Source organism: Pseudopodoces humilis, chromosome 3 (genome assembly GCF_049639895.1).
Source record: "Pseudopodoces humilis isolate 2021_Gansu_Grassland_sample_001 chromosome 3, ASM4963989v1, whole genome shotgun sequence".
Classification (NCBI taxonomy): Eukaryota; Metazoa; Chordata; class Aves; order Passeriformes; family Paridae; genus Pseudopodoces; species Pseudopodoces humilis.
The window spans coordinates 56,566,431-56,589,542 of record NC_142202.1 but is presented as its reverse complement, the minus strand read 5'-3'; the positions used below and the strand labels follow the sequence as shown (position 1 = coordinate 56,589,542).

Genomic DNA, 23,112 nt, shown 5'->3' with positions numbered 1-23,112 from the left:
TCACAGCTTCAGCAAGTGAGCAGTGAATGATCAATGAGCAACTCAGTCACAAATCTCCAAGTCAAACACAGGAATATAAACCCTGAAGTTGTCTCTGACTGTAATAATAATTCAGAGGGTTTAAAGAAATAAGCTTGGAAAAAACCTGCATTTGTGCTGCAATTTCCCAAATTCTTGATGCAGCTGTTAACAACCAGAATATGCTGTTTCTAATTCAATCCAAAGGAACAAAACTGCTTATGAAGTTGAAAGGCAATGAGTTAACATCCCTGTGGAGCATCAGATAATAAAGGGTATTTAAAAGAAACCATTATCATAGCTCAACACATATTAAAAGTCTCTTTATTGTGTTTTTTTTTCTCTTTACCCGACAGTTATTTCAAGAATAAATATCAACAGGTGAAAGTATCTCTGCTGAGCCTGCAATTTCACGTTCCTTGTAACAGCAGGACAGTCATAACCAACTCCTTCCATGACTTCCATGGCTGCTTGCTCCCTGCCCTACCCTGCTCCTTCTTGCTGGGCAGCACACCGGCCTGCAAGGCCACACTGCCCTCCAGAGGAGCTACCTGCCCCAACTGGGAGTCACCACTTCCCATCTTCTACATCCTGGATGTTGCCAGCAGCAACACTGGCTTCAGTGAGGCTCTTCCCGGCTCATCTCCGTCTTTGCACAATCTGTGAGTTATTCAAAACCTTCTGCAGAGCTAAAATAAGGAACAGGTTTGACAGAAAAATAACATTTTTTAAAGACTGGTTGTTATTTGCTTGAGTCCATTTAATTTGTAAGTTAGCAAACATCATGATGTCCAAACAGTGTAGAAGGAGAGGTGAGAGCAAGAATAATGTCTCACAATAAATGGTGTGGCCATGTGCACCCTGACACAAACAGCCACCTGGGGAGTTGAACTGTTGTACTTTTTGCCCTAGAGCAGAACTGGAGCTCTGGAATTAAAAAAAAAAAAAAAAAAAAAGCATCTAAGCAGTAACTAACAGCTGAGGTGGTAGCACCTTTAGCAGCTTCAGTCATTTTGGAAATGAACTTGTGACTATCCCCTAAACCACAGATACCTCCAAAGCTGACATTATCCTGAACTAGAAAAGCTTTATTCTTTTGTTTTTCTACTCTTGAGAGCATTTTGGACTAAGAAAGATGAAATAAAACCCACATTTAAGGAAACTATACTGGTAGACGAAGATCCTAAAGAAGTTTTAAAATGGGCAGCACTAAAATAATTCTGTAAAATGTTATTTTTGTACCTCAAAAGACTTCTATACTTTGAAGTCAATTGATTTAAAACCTATTACTCTAATACAAGAGAGATAATAAAATCAATATCAGTTACAATAAACTTTACAATAATGGTCACATTATAATAAACTGGGAAAAAAATCTAGTACATTGAGACTTTTTGTGCTAAATCCACTCTTAGTAAGCTCATTGTTCACCTGTGTGATGGAGGTTTTAGTCTGATAAACAGAATACATTGCTTGGCTTTTAAACCGATTCAGCAAGAGCTCATCCAGGAAGACCGAATACCAACAACCTTTCACCTTCAACTCAATAAATCATATCCCATTTAATTCAGTTTTTATTCAATGAATGATGTATAAAAACTTACAAATCTGAGAACTTAACTATACACAAAAAGATGATATTCAGTTTAAACGTATACACAGAGAAGAGCTGTGGTTTGTGACTTGCCCTCTCCCACCCCTCCCCCCAAACACACACTGTCTCCATTTATGATGGGGCACTTTTTCTGTCCACTTACACCTTCTGTTGGCCCAGTAATTGCTCAGTGAGCTTCACTGCTGCTGTCAGTTTTGGCTTTTAGGCTACCAGCAAAAAATCTGGGCATCTATATAAAATAATAAAATTCAACAACTTGATTTTTAACACAAAGATGCAGTACTACCATCAGCAGTAACTAAAACTACAGAATTCACCCTTTCAGTTTTTGCAGGCTTTGTCTTGGCTTTCAAAATAACAGGACTCTCATAGAGCAGAATTTCCCAGCCAGCACTACAGATTCATTTTAAAACAACCATGATCCCCTGTTGCTAGAACACTGCTTTTCCTACCTCTTAACTCATGCCATTAGACCAAATGAAATCATGGACATTCCTTGCCTGAGTAAGGGAATAAAGCTTTTCTCTCTCCTTTCATCCAGAGTGACTCAAACCTCTATATGGCTAACAACACATGCATGTGCTGCACTAATGATGGTGCAGTGCTCACCAGTATGCCACTTCTCTAGTTTCCTTGGTAGCTTGGGTGACAACACTTACCTATTGGCTTCTCTTCAACAGGTCAATAAAAATGCACACAGCTCAGGACCTTTCAAATTTGGTTAAAAGTAACCTGTGCAATGACTAACTTTGTCAAACAACTAAAAGACATTCCAGGCTGAATCTGAGAGTAGACGGCCAGTTACTTAAAAAGGATGTGTGCATTTATTTACCTGTACCAAATATACACACAGACACTTTATATATATATAAATCTTTATACATATACAGTATTTTTATATATATATATATATAAAGATTGCCATCACATTACTATTACAGCTACTTAATCAAAATTTGACTAAGTAACGACTTTGCCTGACTCTGCAACAGATACCCAAAGGCATACTTGAAGGAAAACATACAGCTAAAAGAAAACCAACACCCTCAGCTCTTTTTAACTCAATAAACAGAGATTTTTGCATTCCTTGAGAAAAGTTCTGAGGACTTAGGTTATAACCTTAATCAACGTGCATGCGGACTTGTAGAGAGCATGGTGTTTAATCTGCCAGATCTCAAAATGCCTTCTACCAGGGAAACTAAAATACATATATCCTTTGCTTACGAAACTGATACTCTGTTTCTTGTTACACTCATCATTGTATCTAAATCCACTTTTAAACAATCTAAATTTTGTTTAAAATCTATTAAATTTGGAATAACTAATACTATCAACATAGTTAGCTGGATTGCTTTTTCACATGTTCCTTTGTATTAAAATCAATTTTGTTGTGGTTTGATGCAAGAGCTTTTTTGTTTGTTTTGGTGGGAGAGGCAAAGTCCAATTTCCTAATGTGCCAGTACAGTTCTGGTTGCTGAAGACAAAAGGTGGGAAGGAGGTTGCTGGAAAAGATGGCAGGGGTAAGTGAGGTAAGAGGTAGGGGGAGGAAAAAATTGATTTAATAAAAAATGAGTAAAGAAACTTTAAAAAATTGATATAGGTTTCACATTCAGTCTAACAACACTGCTTCCTGCTCCTTTTTGATGGAGGCTAACACTGCGTTATCAGTCTCTGTGGCTTCTGTGTCCCCACCACCTAGCAGAATGGAGCGATCTTCCTCTAGTGTAAAGACAGAGTTTTGATTTTGGCACGAATGTTTGACTACTTCATTGGGAGTTGAAAAAGTTTTGTCACACAAGTTACATTTGTAGGGCTTGTTGGTCTGTACTAACATGTTGTCCATTTGACTGCCTTCCTCAAAAGTACAGAGCTCCAGAGTCTGTTTATCCACCATCGTGTATGTGTCCATGCTCTGGTTTAGGCACACGTGTCTGGCAGCCTGGTTAGCCCTACAAAAGCTTTTGTCACAAGTGCTGCATTTGAAGGGCTTGCCCGTGTGTATGTACATGTGCTCCCTCCAGTGGCTTTTCTGAATAAATTTGCGACCACAGATGGAACATTCGTATTTCCGTCTCTTTACCTCCCTCTCTTGATCTGCCTGCTCCAGATTGTCAATGTCTGCGATATCGGAGGGGGGAGGTGTCTCTGACTGCTGCTGCCCATCAATTATTGGGGAGTCTGAGATCTGCTGCAGCTCGCTGTCACTAATCATCCCTGCTTCAGGCACTTCCATGGCATCTTTATCAGCTGTGTTGTTACAGAGAGACAAAGAAATATTACTTTCTCCCTGCTGGCTAGATGTGAAGGGAACTCCCGTGTGGATCTGCAGGTGCTCCCGCAAACTGCTGCGCAGGTTGAACCGGCGACCGCAGAGGTGACAGGCATAGTATTTTGGGAAGCTTCCATTCCTTTTCATAATGCTTGGCTTGACATGTGCTATTGTGAGAGAGGCAGGCTGTTCATCTGAAGAAGATGCTTCCATATTGGCCTCTTCTCCTGAAGGTGAATTATTACCAGCAGCAGATACCAATTCTGGAGATAGAGAAGATGGCAGTGGGTCAGAAGCAGACATACTTGTCCGGGTCACTTGTGGCAGATTCGCACCCAACTGCGAGAGCTGTGAGCCTTCAGAAGCCTGCTCTTGGTTCATCCGCGATGTCTGAGGCCGTGGTTCTCGCCCAAGTTTGTCGGCTGCTGACGTAACCTTAGTGGGATGTCTTATCTGGTGATCTGCAATCTGAATGCCATATAATGAAGATGCTAATGGAAAGACTTGATCGGGGTGAGAAAAGGTTCCCTGACTTGCAAGGCTGGCCTCTTGAATTAGTGGATATGCATGCAGAAACTTTATTCCCTGTTCTAGTCGAACTGGGTCAATGAGTTGTGGTGCCATCTTCCCAGTGTACATCAAATGCAAGAGATAACTGAAGATATCTGGCTGTATGTCAGTCGCTTTCAAACGGACACATTCACTGAAAGGTGAAACAAAATTATAAATAAGACAGAAGGAAAATATTTTTTTCCAGTTCTAGGTTATTCAAGCTTTGATAAAAATAGGAGGTTTCTACTTAAATTCAAAAGATAGAATCTGCAATAAATATTAAGGGAAATGCTTTACTATAAAAGAGCTAATTTTAGGAGCCACTTGAAAGATGACTTCTTTCCTCAATGAAGTAACTGGCTTGAAACAAAAGCTGTCCCATTGCAATCTATACCATTTTAAACTGCTGTTATGTTGTAAATGTGTTGTCACATATTAATATATTTTGTAAACTGCAGACATTTCCCCCTTTTTCTTGGCTGGATTCAAACACATCTGTAGCTAAATTAAAACCTGCTAGCACGGGACTCTAAATTCACAATCCAATAAACTCTTCTCAGTATTTAGCCCGGAAAACACTTAAAATTCATCTGGCACTTGCCTGCTGGGCTTCTATGTCCTACTAGGGTTTACAGCTACAGGTCTGCAAATGTGTGGTATCACATTGTCCCAAGTGCACTATGATCCAGAAACCATGCAGGACAGGCTGTGAATCCCCCTGGGGATCTGACGCAAGAGGGGTAACCCGTGGAGTCCAGGTTCCTTACACAGCAGAACAGCAGCTTTTGTCCTTAAATAGGGAGGGAGATAGAGCAGCACCAGTGGACTGCCTGGTCAGCCTAGCAGTCCCTTGATTAGAGCACTCAAAAGGAGATGCTCTGGCTGTGATGCCCTCTTCAGCCCAGCAGGACTGAAACCAACACCACCCTCCAGCTCAGAGTGTGCCCTCTGTATCAACCTTTACTGGTTGCTCTGGACTGAGACAGCTACCACTGCTCTAGCTAAAGCTGTGTCTCTGTGCAGAAAGTAAGGCAAGGTTCACAGAAGACGACAAAACAGGGAACATCTTTGTGAGGTCAGTTAGCTGACAGGAGAGGAACCGGGATTCTAATTATTTTTCGTAAGTATTTGCAGCTCCTCTATTAAAAACAGACATAAATAAACCACAAAAATTCAGAAATGGACATGATTGCATGCTATGGTCTGAATGCTCTAAATGCAGTAGGCTACCAAGCTGAGGAGAAAATTATAGTAAATTCTTCCATTTCTTGAGGTGCACCATTCTTGAGCTCTCTCTGGGACTACTTCTGAGTTTAGATATATGACTCAAAAATAAACTTTGCAATGCTATCTTCCAAAGATAACTGTGTGTTCTTGATGGAGCATCAAGACTGATAACATCTGCCTGCAATCCTGTCTCAGAAGTGCAAATGCACTTCTGACATAGCAGTTCATTTCTGGCTAAGAACTCTTAGCCAAAGAGTTAAGTGTGAATCACTTCACCTGAACTTTGTGAGTTAGTTCAAATATTTTGGAAAAAGACAAAAAAATCTTTAAAGTGGTCTAACACTTTGGTGATCTTTTCAATCTCCTCAATATAAGCCTGTGGTACAAAAAAAAAAATCAAAACAACAAAAACCCACGGAAAGAAAAGTACCACAAACCCCCTTATTTTCCACCATTACGTTGTATTTTATTATTTAATTGACGATAAACTGGAAAAAAATGAAACACACCTCTTTCGTAAGTTTATTTCTCACAACCTCCCAGCAAGTACTTATTGGATTATATATAACATTACACAAATGTCAAGAACAGTGTCATGACAGAGTAGAAGATAGTGAGTGGGGGAAGGAAAGTGACTGAGAAAAGAGAGGATCCTTGAAGTATTCAATTGTAGAAATTCAATTTTCTATGCTTTTTTAAGGATAAAGAACTTGTGCTACATTATAAAATTAGCATTAATGAATCACAGTTCAACTTTAACATGTTTTTAAGTGAGGTTCTAGTTTGCAGTTAAGACTGGATTCCACGCTCTTTATGTCCCAACAAGAAGCAAAAAGAACATTTTGTTGCTAGGCTTCTTTAGCTTAGTTAACTGAACAACATTTAAATGGTGAACCTTTTTAGAGTTACCTGGTTTGATGAACAAACAACATCTTGAAGTAGTTGGAGAAAGAAGCGAGGACAGATTTGTGTGCCTTGAAGTAGACATCCCCAATGGCAACTGTGCAGTCACACAGGAAACCAAACTCTCTCTGAGCATTTAGCTGCTGCAGCAGAATAAGTCCATGGTTGGCCAAATCCATTTTTTTACACTCTGAAAAGCAAATGACTTTCATGTAAAACTTAACAGTAGATGCACAGATGCAACAGTAGCTGTCTCTTAACAGATATTTTCTCCAATATTCAGATGCCATACTTTAATATCACATCTTAATCCCAAGTTACTGAATAAAAGATACCTTACACAGAGGCAAGGATTTCTCTTTCATGATGGGCAATGCCATTCACAAAGGTATAAGTAATTTGCCAAGGCTTAAAGAGCAAAGGGGAGCCAGGGCTAAAGTGTTCTGAAAAGGCATGGTGGGGGTACTTGGATACAGAAATATAAATAGCTAAGGAAGAGGAAGATATATTAACAAGTAGTAAAAACATCTATACAGAGTGGGAAAATGTTTTGGTTGCCACTTGTGTGCTCAAATAGGAAAACTGATTTTCCTTTCTGATGTCAGTCTCACCTACACTGGTATGAGTGATACAAACCAATAAAAGACAAGTTAGATACTTTTAACCTGGATTTTCAGCGTCTCTGTATATTTTTCCCTAAAAGTTATGGGTCTACCCAGCTGAATCCAAGCCCAACATTAAAAAACCAAATATTTGTGATGCTTATCTCTCTCTTGGGAAATAACAGATACATACTTGAATCTTCCCAGGCTCAAACAGTGAATTCATTCGCGGTATTGGCAAGCCCTCTGGACTATCAATACAGGAGGGGCCAATCTTTTCCCCTAGTAACTTAGTAGTTATTGAGACCAGCCACAACAGCATTTCATGTCTACCTAGCAAATCAAGAAACTCAAAGGGTGAGAGGTGCAGTTCTGTCCATGGCTAGCCATTGGCACCAGGCAGGATAACAAACAGTGAAATGTGGCACTGACCTGAGACTCCCTAAGCCAGGGCTTCCACAGCCCCTCACCCTCCTGCTGGGCACCTCCTTGTAGCAGCTGCTGGAGGCTGCCCACAGAGAACTACCTAAGAGCTATAAACTTTTTCCCAAGGCTTCAAGGACAGTCTTGGAAGCAAAAATTGGTAACTTTGGGGAAAAAAAACAGACAGGAAAACACATTAGGACAGTTACCCATGGCTGGTTGGTTGGATGGAGGGATGGATGGATGGATGGATGGATGGATGGATGGATGGATGGATATAGGGCTAGTAAGATCAGTGTGGAAACAAATCTAATCAAAGCAAATAGAGCTTTGGGCAAAAAAAAGTGAAAGTATGAAGCAGTGTGTACATAAACATACAAAACAACTAGAGAAGCCAACAAAATTCCTGGCCATGTAATGCCCAGAACAGAAGAGAACAGAAAGAGAATGTGAAACTAGAAGTGGACCAAAAGGTTTATAAAAAGTCTTGGGTGTTTTCCCCTCTAAACTTAACAGCAAGTTATCAAAATTTTAAGTCAGGTTCAAGCAGCTAGTTTCTTTTATAAAGTAAGAGCATGGCTTTTTGGGAAAGAGAACAGAAGTGTATTCCATATATGCCAGTATGTTTAGTCACAGGAGAAGCAAGTATTTCTACTTGCTGGACAGGGAAGAATTCCCTCGTACTTAAAGCAATAACCAGGCTGACCAAATGCATTCCTTTCCATTTGCATGAGATCAGAACTCAGTGGAGACAGGGGTGTAAAAACAAAGAAAGAAATACAGTGTAAGATATAGCTGACTATTTTCTTACAGTTAATAAGAGAAAAAGAAGTTAGGTTTCAGCTCTCTTTACATACATATTCTACTCCCTAAACTGATGTTTGGATAACTAAGTTTGTACATATAATATGGTGTGTTTCTCTCCCTCTCTCCACAAGAGGGAATACTTGCTGTCAGACGGAACAAAAATCATGCTTGGTGTTATCTAATTCTGCAAGATGCCCCATGCAAGTGATGTTACAGAAAATACAGTTTTTTGTTGATTTTTTTTAACCTTTATTTAGATTATTAATGTGTTCTACAGTTTTTAAATTCAGTCTGGTTTGCACTTGGACAACAAAACTTGCCGAGCAGAGCAAACCACCGATGTGAGGGCACTCCAAGCCAGACAAGCATTATTTTCTAGTTATTACCGTCTTTAGTGTGTTTAGTTTGGAGTTACACTCTTACCCCAAACAGCAAGCCCTTCCTTAGAGACCTGAATTGATCTTTTAAAAAATGATACATGTGAACAACATTGTGTTTTGCATGTATCTGGATGATATTTAAATGCACTAGCACTACAGTAATTACACTCTGAGGTAATGACAGGGCAGATGAAAAGAGCGAAGAAAGCACTTTCTATATTATAGCAATGCGTGTGCTCAGGAATTTTACCCTTAGCTAAATAAAATGGTGATTAACACCAGCAAGGCTGTTTCAACGCTGACCGATTCAACATGTGTGTGAAATACTTGTGCCCTGAAACCCGTGGGGACAGTCCTCCCCCGGCCCGGCCCCGCTCTGCCGCGGCTTTGGAGATTACCCAATCTGTTCAGCGCTGGGTGAGAAGCCACGCGGGGGCGAGCCCGTTCGGGAAGGGTGCTCGCTTCGGAGCCCCCGCAGGGAAAAAGGGGCGGCACAAGCCCAGGGTAACACCGGGGAAGCGCCGGTACCACACCGCGGGAGTGCGCGGGGCACGGGGGCCAACCGGGCTGGCAGGGAACAGGTCGGGCACGGCGCTTCCCGGTCTGCCCCTCGCACCCCGGGCACCGAACCTCGACAGCACCGAGCCCGCGGCGCTGCTCCGGCTCCGACGACAGGGGGCACCGGCCCGGCCCCGACCGCTCACAGGCGCGCCGCACCTCCCGCAGCGGCGGCGGCCGCACGGTCGGCCTTCGCCTCCCCCCGGCGCGGCGGGCGGGGACCCGTGATGGGCCCCGGCCCGGCCCGGCCCTGCCCTGCCCGCCGGGAAGGGACGGGAGGGCGCCCCTTCCCTGCCTCCCACCCCCCGCCGGGGCTCTCCCGCCTTGTCCGGGCCGGGGGCGTGTCCGGCCGCGCGCCCGCTCCATGCCCGGAGCACGCCCGGCCCCAGTGCGGGAGCGGACGGCGCGCTCCCATTGGCCGCCGGGGCGGAAGGCCGGGCGGCCGCGCGCCGTTCTCACTGGCTGCGCCCCGCCCCGCCCTCCTCCCGCTGGCCCCTCCCGCCGCCCCCCCCCCCGCGCACGCCACGCGCGCACGGACGGGACGGAGACGGCGCGCGAGACGGAGCGCGAGCGGAGCCGCCAGGGCGCGCGGGACGGGAAGAGCCGCCGCCGCCGCCGCCAGGGCCGGCCCATCCCAACCCGCCGAGGGGGGGGACGGGGGACAGGCGGGGCCGCCCCGCCCCGCGCGCGCCGGATCCCGCTGCTGCTGCTGCTGCCGCCGCCGCCGCCGCCGAAGGGGGCGGGAGGGAGGGGGCGCGGGCCTCAACCGGCCGAGCCGAGCCGAGCCGAGCCGATCCCCGCGCCGGGCGGCACCGGCCCCCCCGGCCCTCTCCCTCTCTCCCTCCCTCTCCGCGACCCACCCACTCCCCTCCGGCTCGGTCCGGCCCTCTCCTCGGTGCTCACCCATCCCCCCCCCCGTACCGTGTCCCGGATGGAGCCGCCCGGCCGAGTCCGGCCCGGCCCGGCCCGGCGGGGATTCACCGGGCAGTTCCACCTCCCGCCCCGCGCCCCCTCGGCCCGCTCGGACCCGGCGGGGCTCGGGGCGCCCCTCGCACACAATGCGGAGGTAGGGCCGAGCAGGCCCCGCCGCGCCCCCGCCGCCGCCGCCTCAGCCCGGGCCGCGGCCGGCGCGACGGGGCCGGGCGCACGTGGGGGCGGCGGGGCCGGGCTGCCCCGCGGGGCGGGCGCGGCGCGGCCGGTGCTCGCTCACCTGGGGGGCGTGGGGGCCGCCGGGTGGCGCCGCGGGGGGCCCCCCCCCGTCCCCGCGCCCGGCAGCAGCAACAACGGAGTCAGCGCGGCGGCGGCGGCGGCGGCTTTTCCTGTCCGGTTACGTTCGGGTCACATGACCGGGAGCGGAGCACAGAGGCTGCGGCGAGGAGCCCCCGCCGTGGGGGAGGGGAGGCGGCGAGCGCTGTGGCGGCAGCGGGAGACACCCAGCCCCCGCCCCTCCCTCCGCGCCCGCCCCACCACCGGGAACGGGAGCGGCCCTCCCGCCCTGCGGGCGCCCTCGGAGCGAAGCCGCTGCTCCCGTCCTAGCGAGGCGCGCTGTCCCTTTAAAACTCCCGGGCGGCGGAGGCCGGTGTGGCCCCCCTGCACCCCCCTCCGCATCCAGAGCTGCGGGATAACGGGGATCGTGGCGGCGTGCGGGGCCGGGATGCGATGGGATGGGATGGGGTGGTACTGTGCCGTGCGGTGCCGCGCCCGCTGCCGCCTCCCCGGCGCCCGTCCGGCCCCGCCGTGGCGGCAGCGGCTGCTCGGTGCCGCCGCCGGGGGGCACCGAGCGGCTCCCGCCGGGCGGTGCTTGGAGGAGGGATGGATGGATGGATGGGTGCCGGCGGGTGCTGCCCTGGCGCTCGCTGCCGGGGAGGAGTGGCGGGCGCAGGTGCGTCCCTGCGCTCCCCGCGGAGTCGCCGGGGATGTGGGAGATGGGGACGGGCCGGCAGCGGCGGGACGCGGTGTTCCGGGCCAACTATGAGAGCCGGTGCCCTCCTCCGCTTCACCCTGGCTGCTCTCCAGGTGTCATTTATAGCAAGTCTCGGTCCGGTGCGCCGGGAAGGGGCGGCGTGGGACCGGTCTCTGTGAAACTGCCCTGGGCACGCCGTGGCTGAACTGTCAGATGGGAGGTTAGAAGTTCAGTTGTCAAAAGGAGTGATTCAGCGTACAAAAGTGGAAAGGTTGGGTCTGCTTGCGGTCTGTTCAGCTGGACGCAGGTTATTTGAAGTGGGTAATCTTAACTTGCCTTTTTAAGGGATGATACAGCTGCCATATGTGAAAATCACATCTGCAACTTCCCACAGTGGCAGATCTGTTTGTGGTGGAGTGTGGAGGGAAGGTGGCTGTAGCAAGGCCTCTGCTGTAGAATAATCCCGTGGTTGCTTATAAAACTGCATAAAGAAATGCACCAACAGACATGTTGGTATGTACCTGGAAACACATGTATGTCCATGATACATGGAAAAAATTGTCAGTATTGCAGAAGTTATTAAGTCAGAGCTGTTAGCATGGAGCAGGGATGCTGTCTTCTACAAGAATCCGGGAGGCCCTTGGATTGGATGTGATTTCTCCAGGCAGGGAATCAGTCCAGGGACAGCCCAAATACATCTGCTAAGCAGAGCAATGGCATTTTCAGAGAGAAATGTTGTCATCATTGAAGACCTTATGGGAAGTTGTTTGGGCAGAAATAGTTAAAGGGGGTTCCTTTGCACCCCCTGCCCTAGAGCCCTGCTCCTGCTGTTCTCCAGTGTGCTTTTTGTTGTTCATGGGGAACAGCATATGCTCCAATGCCAACTGTCTGAATTAGGTACAGATGATTATTACCTTTTTTAAGGTACTTATTTAAGGGGCCTAGCTGTACCCAGGATGTTGTTTCCATGGTAATTAAATAAGATACACTATGGAAAAAAAGGCCCAAACTTTGAACTTCGCGTCTTGACAGCAGGTGTGCTGTTGGGGAGGAGGAATCTTGTATCTTGCACAGATGATTGCAGCCATCGCAGGCTATTTAGATCCTTTTACAGGATCTAAATTGATAAAGGATTAGACCAGTTTTATGTGAGTTTGACTAAGCCGTCTCCCACTGAAATTAATGGATGTCTTGATAGGCACAGCTTGAGTCTTTGCATCAAATAGTTCATGAATATTAATTTATTTACCCAAGTTAAACTGTATTGGAAAAGTGCAGGTTTTTGAGACTAGTGAAGTCTTAAAAAAACCCAACAAACCAACCCCAAAACCCAGCAACTTTTTATTTCAATGAAGCTGAAAGCTGACCGTCTGCTGCTGTTCCAATACTTAGAATAAAGCAGCTGAACAGAACTTAACCTTTAAGACCCATCTTGAATAGCTGAGATTTTAAAAACATGTCCATTGTAGTTCAGCACAATTCTCTGAGTTCTGTTATGTGAGCATGTGGCAGAAAGTTTATAGAGTGTATTTAACCAGTCTACTTGGCAATTTTTTCCCCTCAATGGTTGCCCTTGCACTTCAGTTTTGGAAACTAAATACAAAGTAAAGAGAGTACATGGGCTTTTGAGCTGAAGTCAGTGTTTGATGATCTGTCTCATTCTCCTGGTAGATACTGAAAAAGTGATATAATTTTTAATTTAATTGAGTGGTCTACTTAGGAAAACCAGTGTGTTTCTGTCAGATATCTGGCAGGCTTTTTGGCCTCTTTTTCTATTTTGTGCTGCACTTGCTTACTTGTGTGTTGGCATTCATGTGGGATTTTCCTCTGTGCTGTCTCTGAAACTGGAGAAAAATTAACTTAGCTATGGTTTATTTGTATTATTAACAGCTCATAATTCAGCTTCAAATCACCTTTTTTTGGACTGCAATACTTGAATCCAGCAATAATGCAGTTTCTAATCTTGTTGGAATCTGTAGAAAGAGGGCTGTGTTGAGTGTAAAGTTGCCAAACTTCAGACCTTCAGTACTGACTGACACCTGAGACGTCACCTGTGTCGCAGGGAGTGATAAGCATTCACCTGATGCATTTGGGACACCCAACTTACCATGTGAATCTAAAATATTACTTTTATCTCTTCTACAGAGTTTTGGGTTTGTTTGTTTTTTAGGTTACAATCCATGCACCTGAAATTGTAATAAAAATTTATCCATGTCTCATTAAATGGCATTACTATGCTTTTAGTTTTGACGTGCTTGGTTTTTTCTCCTGAGTTTCTAGAGGTACTTGATTAGGATTTCTTTCCCACTTTTATGACTTTCTGAAAGGACTGTTCAGACTATTTGAGATAGTGCTACACACATCTGAGCACATTCTAGGTGTGATGATGTTGATGACAGGCTCAGTCCCTAGCTTTTGGGGTTTACTTTGGTCTGCATGTACTTGGATTAGAGGCAGCATTTTGTCTGATAAGATTGTATTTTACATTGTAAATGAGCATACTGCTGATGATGTAAGTGTTAATAGGATGACGGAAGTGTCTGCTAATCTGAGTAAAAAGTCACTTGAGCAGTGGGAGGAACTTGATCCAGTCTCAAGTCCTGTAAGCATATCTTCTTGGATGAGTTCAGTTGAAATCTGGAGTGGAATAGCAGATTTTTTTATTGCTATAGTCAAAACCTCAACAGCTCTAGTGATGTTAATTAGGCTCAAAGTGCTAAGATTTTGTGAGTTTTCAAATTTCTCATCATTTTTGAAAAGTAAGAGACCATAGTCGCTGTTCTGGAGAGCTCTTTGCTCACTGCTCCCTGTAACACTGCTGATGCACTCCTAGAGGAGTGGAAACCACGGGGATCTGGGAGTTGCATGTCCTAGGCAATGTGGGAACTGTTCCCCAAAGGTGTGAGACCCTATTTCACATAGGTACAACTGTAGTAAAACATGAGTTTATGTCAATGCTATAAATCTTTTATTAGCACAGCTGCCATTTCTAACACTTGCACTTTTGATTTATGCTGGCAAGAAGGCTTGGTGGCAAATGTGACAGCTGCAGTAGCTTCTTGCTAGAACATTGTACCTCTGAGAGTCTCCAAGCTTTTCATCCAGCACTCTGTCCTCCCCTTGTTAGAACTGTGCACACAGTTGTCCAAGTCTCACCTGTCTTTCAAACAGCATTGTAGGAATGTTGAAGTGACCCCTGGGAAAACTGATATAAGGGCCCAGCAGCAATAGTGGAATGGCTCTGCTTTTTCTTGCCTTGGCTTCCGTGCTTCTCCTTGCCTTGCTGGTGGGGTATGTTTGTGATAGGTGATAGTGATCCCCAAGGAGATCTGAGCTTTCAGTTTTGTTGCCAGTAGGGCTGGTGGTCTGAGAGGTGAAGGAGATCCATGGTGTGTGAGCCACCTTTTGTGTGGGTTGTATGAGGTAAAAAGATGAAGAAATGGATCTTTGTTGTTCTGTAGGCTAAGCTGGTTTTCTGGTATCGGACAAATAGACACCAGAATTGTTTCTACACCTAGTGAACAAAACTAGTTGAGTAGCTGCAGTATAGACCAGGGGAAATAACTATAACCATCCTTTTGTCAGTACAATGTATGTCATTTAAGGAAATGGTTCAACTGTGTGTATAGTTTTTCTTGTTAGGAGACTCATCTCTGTCAGGAATTTTTAGTGTAACCCAACTAACACAGTTCTTGCATTAGCCATCCATTTAGTGCCTTTGGCTTAGTCCGAAATTAACCATGCCCACTTTTAACAGGTGAAGTTCAAATGTGACAATGTCCTCTTGGCTGGAGTGACATTTTTAGTGAAACTTGACTATAAAGTTACAGTAATGTATGTACTTGCATGTTGTTTTCCTTAGAAAAAAAAGGATTCAAACTGCAGTGGTTCCCAAGTGCATTTTTAATATCCACACAGGTAAGGTATTCCAGAGGAAGCAGGTCTCAGTGACAGAGCTCCAGGGATGTGTGTGTATCCATCCAGAAAGCAGAGCTGATGTGAACAGTGCAGCAGAGAGCAGGGATTGACTCTACTCATGAGTGCTGTCACCCCAGAAAAACAGGTCTGGAATTGAGTCACAGCTCTCAGCATTCCTTGCTGCTTTGCAAATAGCTACTCTTGTGACAACTTCCCAGCAGATCTGCCAAAGAAAATCATGTATAAGTTATCCTTTACCTTACCTGACAGAAAAACCACACATAAAAGCAGTTTGCACAATTGGGATCCTTGTAACAAATGATGTAACAAGGCTCCATATGAAGAGATTTTTACCGTTAAGTCTTAATTTTGTTAAAAAGGTTAAAATTTCTGAGTTCTGGATATTTTAGGATTCCTCTGTGGTCTTCCTTGCATATTCTGTATTTATTGCTATTACATCTTCCTTTTTTTTTCCTCCTGTGACCCTTACTGGTTAGAGTACCCATTTTGGTAAAGACTCAAAATGTGCTAACTGTAGTGATGAAGGTTGTTTTCAGCTACACCAGGAGAGCATGTGGTGGGTGAGGCAGGCAAAAGATGGGTGTGTTCTCACAAATAAGGCAATTTAATGTTGCTTCTGATGAGCTTGAGTCTCATCCTGCCCCTGCCATAAAACTTTTTCCTGATCAGGCCATGTGTACATGTGCACAGGCTCCCTAAGGGATCTCTGGCTTGAAGAAACAGGGACTGCGAGCAGGGAGAATTTCCCACGTGCTGTGTGGTCACAGAGGGCTCTATTCCCTGGTATATTGTGCTGTGAAAGCTCAAGTTACCTTCTTGGTGCACTCAATTCCCAGCTTGGTTCTCTATGTGTAATATAGCAAGAGGATTCTCTATAGAGTTAGCTGCTAAAACAAAAACCCCTCAGGCTTGGATGCAGCTGTCAGTGTATACACCATGAAAAAACCAAAGTTTTAAAGGTCTGTTATGGCTTAACTGAAGCTTTTGCGTTTTTTTTTAAACTGTGACTAGCCACTCAATCAATGGAGTAAGCAGGGTTGGGGGCTTGACAAGGAGCACAGTATGACTTTATGCCTGTGATTTGTGCCAAGATAAACTGATTTACAATTTCAAAAGTAAATGTGCTTCTTTTGTTTTGAGGTCTTGGTAACTCTTACAGTCCTGAGACAGAATACTTCAGATAATCAAGACTGGGCACTTCATGCTTTTAGAGAGCATTTAGGAGTCCTCCAATGACTTTGTTAAAACCACTTTTCTTAGTGATGCAGTTGGTCTGCATATTTATATTTTAGCAATTTAACTGAAATACTGAAACATTAAATGTGAGATGAATGGGAACTAATGTCCTTGAGCGTAAGTATTGCCTCAGAGTGGGGGAAGGGAGAAGCCTGAAAAATATTTGCTGGAAAAATGATAATTAAATTGTAAACTAATTTTCTGCTATTGGAATTAAGTGGTGCTTGTAAGTTTTCGTGCTGCATAAACGATGTAATATTCTGTTATTTAACAATGCTGTGCAAGTCAGGCTACTGATGCAGAGCAGTTCCGCAGTGACAAGTCTTTGTCACCGAGCTGTTCTGACCAGTTCACTTCCCTGAGCAAGGGCTATTCCAGAACCAAGACCTCCGGTTACAATATGTTCTGATTCCAATGGAGAAAGCCTACTCTTAGGAGCAGCAGAGGCACCCATGGCAGTGCATTGTAATTTGTGGTAAAAGGATGGGTTTGCAGTCAGACGTTTCTGCTAGCTATGCCTGACTTTATTTTCTCCATTATGTCTGTTTGATGTATTCAGCAGGAGTCCAGTACTGCACTCAGAAATAATACTCTCAGGTGAAGAGAGAACAGTAAGCTACTGCAACTGTAGTTGCATTTTCAGCCAGAATTTAGTCATCATGGCTTGTTAATGATGCTCCAGGAGAAGAGCTTTTAACAGAAACTTTAGGTTCCATTCCTTATTGAATACAGTGAACTAAAGTGAAACAGGTGATAAAACAGCAGTTGTGTACCAGTTTCTGAAAATATATTTAGCAAAAGAAGTTGTAAGAAAAAAAATCTGTGCATCCTCTTGAGTAAGTAAAACTCTGTAGATTAGGAATAGATTAAAAATGAAAAAGAAGAAACTTTTACCTTAGAGGATATTTAAGACATCTTACTCTAATGCTAAGTCACTCCTTGCAACTTATACTGATAAAAATCAGATAGCATGGTAAGGTGGACAGAGAAATTCTGTAAATATTTCTTTAGTTTACTATTTTGCTACAGGTCCCTGTGACCTCTGAGATCAACTAATCCCCCTTCTTTGTGAATACTAAATGTAAAAAAATTATGTAAATAGTACTGCATCTCAATAAATGTATTCCCATACAGGTATATAAACACCACTTTCTGGTGGGATGGAATGTAGTATTAAATATATCTGCCACATAAATTAAAATCATGCCAGGAGAACAAATAGTAATGCCATCTCCAAGCTTGGGACAGTGTCGCAGCTCTCCAAGAATGAGCTGGTAAACATGAGGGAAAACATAATCAGAAATACACAAAGTAGCAAAGTATTCAGCATCATTTTAAGTGTTACGGGAGAAAGCAGTAGAGTCCTTCACCAAAAACAGTCAGCATGGATGAGATTCATCCATAAGTTAGGCCCTCTCTAACATTATTAGTACAGTGGTTGGGAATAATGTTCACAGACTGATTTTTATTTTTTTTTATTTGAGTAGAATATTTAAAGATTTATCAAGATACACAATTTCATGATTCTCCAGAAGTGTATGATCGGAATTTTTCAGGTCTTGTGTTCTCTATTGTTTTGTCTGTTTTCTTCTTCCTGAGTTCTGTCATCAGAAAACTACCCTTGCAAGTTCAAACAGAACCTGTGGAACAGCAAACACACTGATAAGAATTTTTATTTTATTTAAAAACCATTAAACCAGTTTACACTATAAATCAGGTAATCTGAAAAGTAACTGTAGCTACCATTTGAAAGTTGCAAAGAACAAATACTAATTCCCCATGTACATCACATTAATGCAGTAATCTTAATTCTCAAATTATGAAGTGCAGAAAATGTTTGTTATTGTGTTCTTAATACTGGAAAAAAAGCCCCACCAACCTCTATGGTGATTAGTATTACTATCATCCACTCAAGACGCAGCGCGTGCTTTTCATTCAGGTGATTTCGCATTAGGTCTGTCAGCTCCATGCAGTGCTGGAGCTTTTCATTCATTACCTGCAAGCAATTACAAACATCACAAATCTGGACTCAAGAAATGGAATCAGATCACTGAACAGGGAAACACACTCTACAGAACTAGAAAGGGGTTAACACCTATGCAAAATAGAACAGAAAATTAAGAACAGAAAATTCTCTTAAGACAAAATGCAGAAGCAACAAGCTTCAGTATAAATGGACCTGTTATTTCAATAGGTTCCCCAAAAGAATATGAATTTTGATATGCATATACAGGTATTGAAGTGTTTCTGGGCGATACCTACTCATGAAAACAGTCACAAGCAAAAGTAGATACAGCTTTCTGGAATGCCTCAAAATTAAATATTTATGATTGCTGTACCACCAGGCAAGGTAGTTTTGGTGCTACTTACTCTGGTTCAGCAGTAAACTTTATGTCACCCTTCAAGAACTGACATGAATTACCACGTCAGTAAGAAGAATCCACTTCTCAGTTCTTCTAACTATTTAAAGCCTAATTTAGTGGCTCAGGAAATAAACCATTCATGTGAGGCAGGTTAACTTAAACCAGGTAAAGGTGTGAGTGGGCTAAGAACACTTAGAGAATAGGGAGAGTGTATAAAATCGTATTATTTATTTCCTTTCTGCAATTAAAGCACATTCATGGAGCAATTTGTGACCCTGCTGAGCTAAAGACAATTGATGTGAGTGTGGAAGGTTCTCACAATAAAACACTCACCTTAACTCTGCGATTAATGTTGAGAAACTGGCAAGTCTTGTCATAAAGCTCTTCCAGTTTTTCTCTATCCCAGTAGAAGTCCGGTGTTATTAGCAGGTCTGAGCTCAGATTTATACGGTGTCTAAAAAGAATGGGTACTACTGTAGTTCAGGCTTCCTCTTGGTGAATATGAGCCAATATTTACATGCAGTTAAATGAAGTAAGAAAATTTTCCTGTAATTCTACATAGAATATGAAAAGAATCTCCTTTCATAGTAAAAATACAATTGGAGTGATTATTTAAAATTGGTCATATCTCCTGAAACTTTTCTGGGAGTACTCTACTGTGGAACTGTTTTGAACATAAGTGACTTTTGCCTTATGCCAATACTGCCTCCTCAACCTGTCGCCTTCCTTAATTTTCAATACCTGTAGAAAGGTCCCTGACCATGCCAGCAGCTCACTGTAGCAGTACACAAAATAAAAATACAGAACTCCTAAATGTGACTGGTACTGCATGCTGGATGTGTGAGGACAGGACACCCCTCAGAATCAGGCTATGGTGTAAGCTTCATAAAAGCTAAAACCTAACATCTTGTGCCTTCCTCATATTGCTGTCATAAACCTTTGGATACTTGGAACGTCATTGCTGATTAGTGATCAGTCCTTCAAGTAAGGATATAAACCTCAGCGTTTGAAATAGAAATTGCTTTTTTAATTTTACATTGGAGATTGCGGTAGCATTTTTTCCTTCTTTTTTTTTTTTTTTTTTTTTTTAAGTGTTTAATAGTTGTATTGTCAAAGGCCAAATTTCACTTGAGGCAGGAAAAAATATTGCATCCAGTAACTTAGCAGTGGTTTCTGAGTAAGTCAAGGGAAGAACAGAAATCACAAAATATTTTTACCAACTCTAGGTTGTAGTTAGCAGTTTTACCTACCCACCTGTCTCCTGGTATCCTTTACATGCTTTAGTATCTACCATAATTACTAGTTAAGAGACATGTTGCTGGACTCAGGAAGGGAAAAGGGGGTGGTATTTGGTCATTTATGATATACTGCCTCTTAATGGCTGCAGCTGAAATGCCAGTGTGAGTGGTGAGCCAGTGGTTCCCCTTACTAATGTAAATAGCACACAGTCTTCAGTCAAAAGAGGGAATTCTCCCACCCTATCTCACTCTGCTCTATTTAGTGTGTATTCTGCTCTTTGTATCATGCACAATGTAATTTTTACATTCTCTCTAATACAATGTCTTGGGTGTAACCAAAAAAGTTACCTTAGTGCAAAGAGTTCTCCAATTTTCTGCATCACATCTGCATGAGAGAGTTTTATCTTCCTTCGTGACTTTAGAATCTGAAAAGTAGGAAGTCTTCACTGCTTGATCAAGTAACACATACTAGGAGTTAAAAAGTCCAGAGTTCTACAGCCTGAAGTATCTTAGAATCTAAATGCATACTGTACTTACTAACATTTTACGGTTTTTTGCTTAGTGCCTTGCTTCTCTAGCTTTCTAAGAATATCACCATGCAACTGGTTCATCCAGGCTTCTCAATAAATCACTGACTATGTCATCAGTAGCTACAGAAATACTGGGGCATTTTCTATAAATGATTTCCTGAACAAGAGATCATTTGTTTTTCCTTCCTGCTGTTTTTATTTTAAAGTCATGACAGTGTTCTTTTACCTTGTCACTCCTTAGCCTTTTTACAGACTTTCTCCTTACAACAATCAATGTTTTACCATTTATTTCCTTCATATAAAAGTAATAAACCCAACGTTTTCTCTTTTGAAACCTACAAATGTAATTTTTATATACAACATCATATGGGCTTTTACTGTAATTAAGTCCCATGAAAAACTTCTAAGTAATTCACTCAAACTCTTCATTATATTCAAGTCAAAGCACATTATTTTCAGTCCAAGTTAGCACACACTGTGTTTGGCCAGGTTTTTAAATGCTGCTTGTCCTGTTACATGTACATTTCACCAGTAGCAAGTGACAGTGGCATAACATGGGAAATGCTACTACTATGCAGAACCCTACTCCCCAGCCCTTTAAAGGCTGGTGATTTCTTGACCAACCACTTTGCAGGTGTTCTGAGCTTCTCTACACTGATGGATTTACCATCAAATGCTTCTTCCCTCTCCTCAGCTAAATCTGGACTGATCTTTCACAAGTATAGGAGAAAAGGACGAGAGAGTTACAAATAACTCACCTCAGGAATTGATTGGATAGATTCCACAAAATTATCCAGTAATGATTCCCAAATAGCCAGCTTTACTGCAACACAGAGATGACAAAGCAGATGATTGTGAGAGGTACAAATGCTTTCAAGTAATTAAATCTGCCAACAGGCTGCTTCAGGACATGTCAATGCTTACAGACATTATTTGCAGCAAGTTACAGTTTGTACTATATAATCACTGTTCATGTACCAGTGGAGAGATTTGGGCTGGGCACTGACACAGCTCTGCACACAGAACCAGCTTCACCATGAGCGCAGCTGTCTTCTCCAAGTGATCAGTTCAGATCCTGGAGATTTTTTGCTTCAGCTCAGAAGTTGTGTGTCCAAGTGCTCTACTGGATGTGTGAGCCCTCTGCAAACTACATTCCAAGGAGGCTGAAGATAATGAGCTATGCTGGCATCAGGCTGACTTCATGTGGTACCTCAAGAGCCTCCACTGCACTTCCAGTGTCCTGCACAGCTCTCATTCTCCATTAGTGCAGTATTGATGCACTGCTCCAACCACAGAGAGTTAGCTTGTATAGATACACCACCTGTTCCTGTTGAAGTTCAATTCAAACTTGAGCAATCTCCTGTTTTTAGGTGAGTGTACTGTTACTGAAGATACTGACTTCTGATCTAAGGAAGCCTGAGTTCAGCACTGGCATTGGCCACACAACTTCTGCTATGCCTCAGCTTGAACCTAGAAAAATGTTTCTACAAGATGATAATATAACTTGGGGTTTGTTCTTTAGTCCACAGATTACCAGACAAGAATGAAGTAGTAACAGATCAAAAGTTAACCCCATTCAACCAGAAAAAATTAATCAGGGAAGATTTAATTGTCAAAATGATCTCTTCTATGGTAGTAATCAATAGTATAATCTGGTTAGGACACTGCCAGTAAACCCAATGCTGAGTATTTTGCACACTCATCTTTTGAATACAGAGGCCTAATCCAAGTCACTGACTTAAATGACTTATATTAGTCCCTGAAAAAAAAAACCAGCCAGTAAGCATTTCATCTGTCACCCGTTATTTGACAGAGGTTGGTTTCTGCTGTTCATAAATCTATCGAAGGACTATACTTGCATCCTTTGTTTTTTCTGAACATTATCTCCTGGGAATAAATCCCTTGCTTGCTTTTAGGAAGTGCTACTCTTCCATACAGTGGCTTTATGAATAAGAAAACTATAGAGAACAATATGCTTTTTCCTCAACAGCTCTTCCTTCAACAGTCAGGAACCATTTAGTTACACTGCACTCCTTGATCGAATGGTGTAGCACTTCAAAAATGTGCATTCTGGTTCTCTCCTGTGTAAAGGTGCACTTCCCCAAAATATTACTGTAATCCTGGAATTTGCCCTAAAGGCAGTAGAGGTAGACAGACCAGACTTCCCTTAAAGGCTTTGAGGACAACCTTACTGCTGCTAGTTCTTAACTCCCACTTTCTACATCATTCAAGGTCTGAAGCAGGTGTTACTTGCCCAAGCAGCAGCATGACTGGTGAGCCTGACTGCTTCACAGTGCCTCCCACTGTCTGCTACCATGGCTAATAAGCCTGCAAACATTATCTGTGACTCTGGTCCACATATGTGTCACTGATACACCTCCCCAGCTGGGAATAGCTGCTCTGTATCACTTCTTTAGCTGGCATCTAGCTGCTTCTGTCAGAGGAAATGATATCAGTATGAATTACCCAAGATTACTGAGTGGTTTCTAATACTGAACTCTATGCTCATTGTTACCCTAGGATAGTTCTCAAGGGTGGGGAACAGGATG

At 43.6% G+C, this 23,112-nt stretch overlaps 2 protein-coding genes across 6 annotated transcripts in view; both read right to left on the bottom strand.

Annotated features, from left to right (window-relative positions):
* Window positions 1–326: 326 nt before the first annotated feature.
* On the bottom strand, window positions 327–10,607 carry ZBTB2 (zinc finger and BTB domain containing 2). Its single transcript, XM_005518401.3, has 3 exons — window positions 10,565–10,607; window positions 6,591–6,774; window positions 327–4,605 (listed from the first exon to the last, which is right to left on the bottom strand). The coding sequence occupies exons 2-3, from the start codon at window positions 6,761–6,763 to the stop codon at window positions 3,243–3,245; spliced, it is 1,536 nt and encodes a 511-aa protein (XP_005518458.1). The 5' UTR covers window positions 6,764–6,774; window positions 10,565–10,607; the 3' UTR covers window positions 327–3,242.
* A 7,284-nt stretch (window positions 10,608–17,891) lies between these two features.
* The window catches only part of RMND1 (required for meiotic nuclear division 1 homolog), a 20,476-nt gene continuing 15,255 nt past the window's right edge, over window positions 17,892–23,112 (bottom strand). For all 5 annotated transcript variants that reach the window (XM_005518403.3, XM_014263709.2, XM_088052381.1 and 2 more), the window contains 5 exons: window positions 21,322–21,386; window positions 20,382–20,458; window positions 19,129–19,249; window positions 18,312–18,428; window positions 17,892–18,072 (listed from right to left, as the gene is read on the bottom strand). In XM_005518403.3, coding sequence (XP_005518460.2) covers window positions 18,040–18,072; window positions 18,312–18,428; window positions 19,129–19,249; window positions 20,382–20,458; window positions 21,322–21,386 — 413 coding nt within the window. In that variant the 3' untranslated portion in view covers window positions 17,892–18,039. The remainder of the gene's footprint in view (window positions 18,073–18,311; window positions 18,429–19,128; window positions 19,250–20,381; window positions 20,459–21,321; window positions 21,387–23,112) is intronic.